The sequence below is a fragment of the Vombatus ursinus genome, unplaced genomic scaffold (genome assembly GCF_900497805.2).
Source record: "Vombatus ursinus unplaced genomic scaffold, bare-nosed wombat genome assembly UNPS02014801.1, whole genome shotgun sequence".
In the NCBI taxonomy this organism is placed as follows: domain Eukaryota; kingdom Metazoa; phylum Chordata; class Mammalia; order Diprotodontia; family Vombatidae; genus Vombatus; species Vombatus ursinus.
The window spans coordinates 672,381-682,715 of NW_020954579.1; the positions used below are offsets into that span (position 1 = coordinate 672,381).

The 10,335-nt window shown below is 40.3% G+C and overlaps 1 protein-coding gene across 1 annotated transcript in view; it reads left to right on the forward strand.

Annotated features, from left to right (window-relative positions):
• Window positions 1-394, forward strand: part of LOC114050962 (keratin, type I cytoskeletal 24-like) — a 6,658-nt gene extending 6,264 nt beyond the window's left edge. The window contains exon 8 of the mRNA XM_027873048.1: window positions 291-394. Coding sequence (XP_027728849.1) covers window positions 291-394 — 104 coding nt within the window. The remainder of the gene's footprint in view (window positions 1-290) is intronic.
• Window positions 395-10,335: the final 9,941 nt, after the last annotated feature.

Genomic DNA, 10,335 nt, shown 5'->3' on the forward strand with positions numbered 1-10,335 from the left:
GAAAGAAAGAAAGTCACTAAGCAAAATAAACTGGCATGTGTGTCTATCTATCTACCTATCTATCTATCTATCTATCTATCTACCTGACAGCGCATGCAGTATTCTGCAGCTACAGCCCACCACCCCTCTACTAAAAGGAGGGAAATGTCATCATTGGGCCTTGGAACTCAAGATTTCTCATGGAACTAAATTGAATCCAGATCCAAACTTGTATTTTTGTGATTTATATTTTGGTCTCTGTATTTCCAAATTCTGACCTGCTCATTATTTCTTTTTTTTTCCTTTTTCAGATTCAAACAAAACCAGAGTAACCAAAACCATTGTAGAGGAGGTCGTGAATGGCAAAATTGTCTCATCTCAAGTCAGTAATGTTTCCGAGGTCAAGGTCAAATAAACAAGTTTGGGGTCAAGAGTGTCTTTCAATGAAACAAACAGAAAGTCATAAATGAAGAAACCTCTTTGGACCAAGCCAGAATCCTGAAGAGCCCAAAGAACTTGCTTCAGTCCCCCAGTGGATGAATTTCTCATCAAAGTTTCTGCTTCTTTTTCCTTTCTTATTAGAATGATCCTTGTCAAAATCGAAATGACAACTTATAGCAAATTGTTTCCGCGCTTCAATAAACTTACTTTTTTTTGCAAGTTCATTAAACTTGTATTTGTGATGTATAAATGTTTGGGGGTAGAAAAACCAGACATGATTTCATTGGCGAGGGGAAGTCCCAGCAAGGAAGCTCCCTCTACCAGTACAGATCAGCACCTAATCTACAACTTGGCATGTTGGGAATGGGGAGAGGGAGTAGAGCAGGGTGCTGCTAAGAGGTTAAGGAACTTCTCCAGGGTCATTCAATCAGTATGTGTCAGAGACAGGATTTGAACACAGTTTTCCTGTCTCTGAGGCAAACTTTCCATCTGCTAGACAACCACCCATCTCTAGGCCTGGATAGTTTAGAGAGCTCATGTTCCTGAATTAAGCTGTCAGTCATGGTCAATCATAATAGCCCTTCAAGATTTTTTAGCATGGCATTTTCCCTAAGATTAGTATTATTAGTTATTCCTCTCAAGAAAGATCCTTATTTTACATAAAAGAAAGACAATTCTCTGTTTTTCTCAAGCTCACACAGAAAATGACCTTTCCACTTAAGATTAGACTTTCTAGTCCCTGAACCCCAAGTTAACTGCTTAGCCTCCAGAGGCAGAGAAGAGAAATAAAGCCAATCAATCTTTATTGAGCATCAATGTCCAGGGCACTATGGCAGATAGAAAATAACTATGAGAGATGGCCCCTACCCTCTGCCATGGGAGCAAACTAAAATACAAAAGAATTAGCAAATAATCCAATGAAATGCTTCAGTATGATGGTACCAGGTAAAAGTGCTACAGGCAATGGGGAGAGACTGTTGTTCCAGGGACACATAGGAAACAGGTCTGACAGGATTCCTCTTACAGTCTCAAGTCAATAAACAAGCATTTATTAAGTGCCTACTATGTGCTCGGCTCTGTTCTAGGGAGTGGGGGGGGAGAGAGACAGAGACAGAGACAGAGAGAGAGAGACAGAGACAGAGAGAGAGACAGAGACACAGAGAGAGAGAGAGACAGAGGGAGGGAGGAATGAAGGAAGGAAGGAAGGAAGGAAGGAAGGAAGGAAGGAAGGAAGGAAGGAAGGAAGGAAGGAAGGAAGGAAGGAAGGAAGGAAGGAAGGAAAGAAATATCCCCAACCTTCTATCAGGGGAGAATACTGTGAAACATAGTCATATGGTTAATAGTGAAATCAGATTAAGAATGACCTTAAAAGTCAGACAGATGAAAAGAAAAGAAAAGAAAATGTACCTCTCCCTTCTTCACAGAGATGGGGGACTCCTGAGTGTGCAACAAGGCATACATAGTGTTAGACTCGATTGGTGTTGGTTAGGTTTGATGAACTGTTTTCTCCTCTCTTCTTTCTTTTTTTTCTTTCTTACAAGGGATAGCATTCTGGGGAGGGATGGTGGGAAGAAGAATGTGCTAATAAATCTTAAGCTATAGAAAAGACTCTCTAACAGTGGAATTCCTGGCATCAGCAAACAAGTTGGGGGAAAAGGAAGGAGAGGGCCAACTTTGGGAAGGAAGGGAGAAAAAGGGACTTGTTGGTGCCCCGAGATCAAATATTGGTTTGGTTTAGCACCAGAGGAAGAAAGGGCTGTTGCCAGATATTGTACCCATTCATGGATAAGCGGCACTCAGAGAGAGCAATGTTTTGATGGAAAGCTTCTGAGGCCTTTTATCTGAGCCAGCTCTGGGTGTTCAGACAACCTAGCGTTCAGCAACTCTTTCTGGTCTAAAAAGTCTGAGACAGCCATGAAAGCTCCAATATCAGTCCCCTTCAACCACCAAAAGCCACATACCAACTGGGTTCTTGGCTCGAATGTTCATGCTCTGTTCGGTTCAAGTGTAGATGGGTGACATTTCCTAAGGTGAAGGTCCTCTTTCATCAGGTATATCCCTACTCATCTCAGGGCTAGAGTCGTCTGAACCTGACTACCATAAGTTCTTATTTGTTTTTCCTCTAGGAGGGGGACAGAGGCCTATAGAGCTAGAGAAATGATTCATGTAGGTGGCTGCTTAAACCATCCAGAAGGCCACTGCTGCTGCTATCCACCACCTCTATTGGACAATTGCCACTTCCTTCACTTCATGCCAGAAAATTTCCCACATAATGGGAAAATACCCCCCAAGTCCCTTTTATGAGATGCTTAAAATGAGATGGGATGGAATAAACAATGATCTAGGCACTGTACTAAGTGCTTTATAGATATTATCTCTGGGGGTGAGATGACCATTATATCTGAAAAGGAAATCCTCAATATTAATAGCTAACATTTATAGAGCACTTTGAAGTTTCAAAATTCTATACTCAAAGTCTTGGAATGACTGTCTCAAAAAGAGACCAAATAGGAGAGATGTCAAACTGACTGCAAAACTCCCAAGTGCTGCCCAAACCAGATGAAAATTTAATTGGGACATGTTTGACAAAATAAATAAACATTTGTTCAATTGTTTTTCAGTAGTGTCTGACTCTTTGTGACCCATTTGGGGTTTTCTTGATAAAGATACTGGAGTAGTTTGACATTTACTTCTCCAGCTCATTTTACAGATGAGGAACTGAGGCAAATAGGGTGAGTGACTTGCCAGGGTCACACAGCTAATAAGTACCTGAGGCCAGGTTTGAACTCAGGTCTTGCTGACTCCAGACCTGGTGCTCTATCCAGTGTACCACTTAGCTGCCCTTGTTCTACCACTGCTCTGATGGGAAGACCTGCAAAGTCACCAAAAACAGAGAGAAGTGATGAGAGCATGGGCTTCATGTCACAAGCAGTAGCAGTGGGTCAGCACAGGAAACCCAAAATATTTAGAACCAGGTATTGAGAAAACTAAGAGATTCATGTAAACACTGTCTTCTTAAATACCACTACAAAATAGCAGTAATGTTGTGGTTTCATGGTGTGTTGTGGTAGCACCATCTCAAAGAATTCAGAGTCAGACCACCACTACTCAAGCATAGGCATTTATTTAGGATTGACGCCCCTCAAGAGCAGGCTAGGTTCCAAGAGGAACCAGCAATTTCAGAGAAAGCGAGGTGGATTTTTATAGGGTAAAGATGCAATTACATAACAGAAATTATGAATATTAAAAAGGCAGGAGGGGTTTGTCAAGGGATTAGGTAATAGGGTTGGGGTCCCTTCTGTGGTTCATTGGTCAAACATCCTGGTCATGCTGCCCTCTGAATGGCTAGCTATTGTGGTCCTGTCTGGTCAAGATGGATAGTTAGGTGTTGTGGCCCTGTCTTGGGCTAAATGGATGAAGTCATTGTGGTTGAATACAAGAACACACCTGTTCAAATATGTGAACTGGATCTGGGGGCAGTGGCTAACTAGAAGCAATGGCTGCATTGAGTCTGGGGGCCTGTGGTGTGGTTAAAGCTAGATTATATGGTTAAATCAAGACATGCCTGCTATTCAGTGGGGCCCATAAGGAAGTTAGAACATTGGGGCTCAGGGCCATTTTATTAGGATTCCATCAGTAACACATCCTGAGAGAAAACTTTGGGAAATTTGAATCCAAGTGCCAAGAGTGTGGGTCATGATACATAATACAGCATGTCCCAAAAGTTTTAGTGCAACTTTAAGCTTTAAACTTCTGGGACACTCTGTATAATCAATAATAGTATACATGTATATGTATTATGTGAGTGTGTGTATATAATCTAATTGTGTGTCTATATATAGACAATATGTGTGCATATACATATAGAACAATTTTATGTGTGTATAATTGTGCATGTGTATATGCATATATAATTTATGTGTGTGGTTGTGTGTATATATATATACATATATATGTAATATGTTTACATGTGTGTGTGTGTGTGTATATGTGAAGAATGAGTCCCAAAACCACTATTTCAGGAAGGGGCCCAAGATAGTCATTTCTTCATTTCCTACCCTGCTGTGCTCCTTTGATTTCACTGCAACCTTCTTCTCTGCCCCTCTCCCTTTTCAGCTTCCCTTTGTGTGTTTTCTTCCCCATTATATTGTAAACTCTTTGAGGGCAGGGACCTTTTCCCCCCCATATTTGCATGCCTAGCATTTAGCACAGTGCTTGGCACATAGTAGGTCCTTAACAAACATTTATTGACTAACAGTATGGAGTGCCTGACCAAATAAAGATCTGGGTTCAAATCCTCCCTCTATCATTCACTAGCTCTGGGACCATGACAAGTCACTTAACTTCTCACAGCATTCTTTTCCTCATCTGCAAAATGGGAATAACAATGCTATAGTACCCAGTGCTTAGGCCAATACTTAGCACATAGTAGGCACTTGCTAAATGTTTATTGATTGACTAACTGAAAAGATCTTAGACATCATCTACTTCACCTTCCTCGTTTTACAACTCAGAGCCTAGAAGGCAAAGGAAATTGCTCTAGGAAGTGAGTAGCAAAACTGAGATTTGAACCAAATTTGGTGCTCATTCCACAACAACCATGAATCATGCTTTGATAGAAAAATTAACCTTGTGAAAAAACAATACAGTATGCAGAACTACTGTGTTGGAAACAACTATCTCTATAATTGGTCTATCCCACGGACACTTGACATCAAAGACAGGTTTAAGATTCTAAGTCACACAAATGAATTACGTAAAGGGCTGGCACATTCAAGTGGAAAACCAAGGATAATTTACAACAGGCTCAAACTATGGTAACAAAGCAACCAGGACACTGGGACTTCCTTCATTATCTTCTCCCAAAACATAACAACAGACCTCCCACCACATTCTGGCCAACCAAGCTAAGATTATAACTAAAGCATAAAACCACCTTTCAGGGTAAAGAATACTTTATCTTAAGTGAAATCATTAAGACTAGATACACCCTGGGTATCTGAGCCTCCACTGAGTACTCAAGGTATTTTCAGTATTTTCAGAGCTCAAGTTTCTTAGATAGATAGAGACAGACAGACAGACAGACAGACATATAGAGATAAAGACAGACAGGGTTGACTCCAGCTAAAACATTAGGTCTCAGCATGATGGGTCCCAATGCTAGCCATGTGACTGAATTAAAGAGACGGCTCTCTATTAGTTAATATGGCAGGGCACCCTTGAGTCAAAAGCCAGAGTCTATTCCAAAAGGACAGCTAATCCTCAGAGTTTAGTATACAGAAGGCACAGGGTTGCACTAAGTGTAAAATAATTGTGGCTCACCCTTGGCAAAAACACAAATGTGTCACACTCTCTACAAGTCACTGAAACCTGTCTCTTGTCCTGTATGCCTGCTTGGAACATAGAAAGATAGACATAGGGGCAGCTAGGTGGCGCAGTGGATAGAGCTCTGGCCTTGGAGTCAGGAGGACCTGAGTTCAAATCCGGCCTCCGACACTTGAAACTTACTAGCTGTGTGACCCTGGGCAAGTCACTTAACCCCAATTGCCTCACCAAAAAAAAAAAAAAGATAGCTAGACACACAGAGATAGATAAAGGGGTAGATAGATATCTATACAGACAGATGATAGATAGATAGATAGATAGATAGACAAATAGAGGGAGGAGATTGGTAGATAGACAAATAGAGACACAGAGATAGACATGGAGAGAGAGAGACAGAGAGGTAGATAGATAGAGATAGATACATAGAAAAAATAGTGACAGAGAAACATAGAAAGATAGATAAAATAGAGAGATAAACCAACACAAAAATAGAGAGAGAAACAGAGAGAGACAGAGACACATAGAAAGAGGTAGACAAATAGAGAAATATAGAGATAGATGATAGAGAGGTTGTCAGACAAGTGGAGAGAGATAGACACATAGAGATAGGTAGACAGATATATAGATAGATAGATAGATAATTTATTTATTAAGTGATTACTATGTGCTAGGCCCTGTGCTGGGGATATAAATATAAAAAGAAGAAAAAAAAGATAGTCAAGCGCTCTAAACTATAAAAAGTATCCCTCCTAGGGTTGCTTTGAGAATCACATGAGAAAATGTATTAAAGAGCTCTGTAAACCTGTAAGTGCTTTGTAAAAGTGAATCATTATTATGACCAAATCTCTCTTTTTCTCATTAAATGACCTCCTTCCTCTGAACTTCCCTCAATCTCTTCAGTGTCATAATTACTATTTATATGACTTTGGACAAATCACTTCTTCTCTCTGGGTCTCAGTTTCCTTTTCTGCAAAATGAGGGGGAACAGTCTGGGAAAGTCTGCCTGCTCAGCCATCCTTGGCCATATCATGAATCAACTGACATCCAGTTACTACGTTTTGGCTGCTTGAAACAGGGCCAGAATTCAGAAGCTATGAGCTCACTCCTCCCTGACATGACTCCAGCCAAAACATTAGGTGTCAGCATGATGGGTCCCAATGCTAGCCATGTGACTGAGTTGAAGAGACGGCTTTCTATTAGTTAATATGGCAGGGCACCCTTGAGTCAAAAGCCAGAGTCTCTTCCAAAAGGACAACTAGTCCTCAGAGCTTGGTATACCAAAGGCACAGTATTTCATCAAATGTAAAAGAATTGTGGCTTGCTCTTGGCAAAAACACACTCTCTACAAATCACTGAAATTCGTACTCTTCAGAGCAGTATGCCTGCTCTGAAAGTAAGATTATCTAGGATATGTGGCTCCTTCTCAGACACTCCTACTGCTGCTTCTGTCGACTACTATTGCAAACTGTCTGGTTTCCCCTGATGAATTCACAAATGGATAAATGCCTACCTATAACTGGGATATGATGTATATCCCATGACTTAAACTTGATTCTTAATGACACATAAAATGAGGCTTTTTTTTCTTCTTGTTAGTTTCATTTTAATTTTTTTTAATTAATAAACATTTATTTTTCTTTCCCACTTCCTCTCCCAACTGAATAAAAAGAAAAAGAGAAAGAAAACCCTTGTATCAAGTGAACATAATCAAATAAAGCAAATTCCCAAATTGTCCATGCCTAAAAATGTATGCCTCATTCTGTATCCTGAGCCCAGAGGAGATGGATAGCATGCTTCATCTCTGGAATTGAAGTTTGTCATTGCATTGATTGCTGCATAGGACTGAATAATCAACACTTTCCAATTGTGGTGTCAGAGAAGACTTTTTTTTTTTCTTTGGCCAGGCAATGGAGTTAAATGACTTGCCCAGGGTCACACAGCTAGTAAATGTTATGTGTCTGAGGCTGGATTTGAACTCAGGTCCTCCTGAATCCAGTGCCGGTGGTCTATCCACTGCGCCACCTAGCTGCCCCTGGAGAAGACTTTTGAGAGTCCCTTGGACAGCAAGGACATCAAATCAGTTGATACTTAAAGACTCAAAAACTGAAGCTGAAGCTTAAATACTTTGGTCACATAATGAGAAGACAGGATTTATTTGAAAAGATCCAGAAGCTGGGAAAGATTGAAGGCAAAAGGAAAAGGGGTAGGAAGAGGATGAGATGGATAGATAGTATCATGGAAACGATTAACATAAACTTGGACTTCAGGAGACAGTGGAAGATAGAAGGGCCTGGTGTGCTATGATCTATGGGGTCATGAAGAGCAGGACACATCTGACCAACTAACAACATTGCATTGATCAGAGTTCTCAGGTCCTTCCAAGCTGTCTTTCTTGCCAATGTTATTAGTATATAAATTGTTCTTCAGGTTCTGCTCACTGCACTCTGCATCAGTTCCTACAGGTCTTCCCAGGTTTCTCTAAAACTGTAATTTCTTATGCACAATAATACGTATTACATTCATATACCACAATTTGTTTAAACCTCTCTAATAAGTGGGCACTCTCTTAGTTTCCAGCTCTTTGTCCCCACTGAGCTCCTTTAAACATTTTTGTACAAAAGGGTCTTTTTATCTTTCTCTGATTTCTTTGAGGTGTAAGCCTAGTAGGAGTATGGCTGGGTCAAAATTAAGGAGACTTTAGCCAAAAAGTCTAGTAAAGAATAAAAGAAGTCTAAAACAAAAGGAAGTTACCTATAGTGTAGCAACCAGCTTCAAGAAACAAGAATATCGTGATAGTAAACATCTGAGAGGTGGGGGTGGACAGGTAAAAGACTATCTTTTACCTCATGAATTCAAAAATTGTAGGCCTTTTACATTTCTAATTAGTGAGGCTAAGCTATAAAATTTAGTAAGCAGAAAGCCACTCATTTCAAGAGAGCTTCTTAGGGAGAAACTCAGAGAGTATAAATAGTAGGACCTAGAAGACTAGATGAGACCTGCAGCTTCCCTGGAGACTCCACTGAAGCAAGTCTGGGGCGCTGATCTGCCAGAATCAGCAGAGACAAAGAGTAGAACTGAAAGGACAATGCAGGCTTCTTACAGAGCTAGGAAGAGTGATGAGGGGGGCGTTGGCTGGACATAGAGGGCTGGGAAGAGGCTGCCCAGTACTTGAAGGTTCTAAGAAAGACATAACCTAAGCTGAAAAGAGGAGGACTCTCTATTTGTGCCCATAACAGTGGCTCTCAGTTGGTAGCAAAGGTAAGAAAGTTCCATATTTGATCACAGTCGGATTTTAACACACCATTGCACATAGATTTGCTAGGTGGCATGATGGATAGAGTACTGGACATGGAATCATGAAGTTCTGAGTTCAAATCTGACCTCAAGCACTAGCTATTCAACCCAGGGCAAGTCACCCAACCTCTGTCTGCTTCAGCTCCCTCAACTTAAAATAGGGATAACATACCACCTTTCTGCTAAGGTTGTTGCATGGATCAAATGAGATATTTGTAAAGCATTTAGCACAGAGCCTGGAATAGAGTAGCCACTGTATAATTAATTATGTTTCTGTATAATTATAATTATGTGTAAATGTTTATGCCCTTCCCTTCCCATCTCCCATTAGGCACTGAGAGTACAAAGACAAAAATGAAACAGTCTCTGTTTTAAAGAGCTTATTGTCTAGTGCAGGAAACTATGTAGAGAGATAACTAAAGACAAAGATAGATAGATAGATAGATAGATAGATAGATAGATAGATAGATAGATAGATAGACATATATACATACTATAGAGTTACTATTACTAGATAGATGACAGCTAGCCGACTATATATATTAGAGAGAGAGAGAGAGAGAGAGAGAGAGAGAGAGAGAGAGAGAGAGGTAATAATTTCAGTGAGCCAAGTAGGAGCACCATCAACTGGGAAGATCAGAAATCCCTCATATAGGAGGTACTTCATTTGAGCCTTGAAGGAAACTAGGGATGCCATGAGGCAAAGAAGGAAGAGTGTTTCAGGTGCAGGGGTCAGCCTGTGTGGAGACAGAGAAGTAGGAGATGAAAAAGGTCACCTGGAAAAACGTGAAAAATTATTAAATTCTGTAAAAAAAATTCATGCTTCTCACTCAAGAGAAACTTATTGGAGCTAGCAATATGCAAAGTATTAATCCCTAGAATTGCTAAAGCTGCAAAAACAGCTTTTTCATTCACACACAAAAAAATCTATAACATGAGTTCTACTATCACAGATGGAACTCTAAATTAAGCTTTTTATTATTTACCTAATAATTCTGATTTCTAAAGCTCTGGGAATTTTTGCTCAATGGAGTCTTTCATTTTGCAAGATTTGGGATAGGGTTATTCTCTTTTCCCACTGGATGATTATGCCTTCCACTCATCAAAGTTTCCACACAGGTGCAATGACATCGGAGTTTAAGACCGATATCATAATCACTGAATGTTGGAGTTGAAAGCAATTTCAAGATCATTTAATCCAATCTCCCACCCAAGGCAGGAATATTCTCTACAACATCCAGTTTCTACTTGGCAACCACTACTGACTAGGATGTTCGCACCTCAGGCAGAATCCCA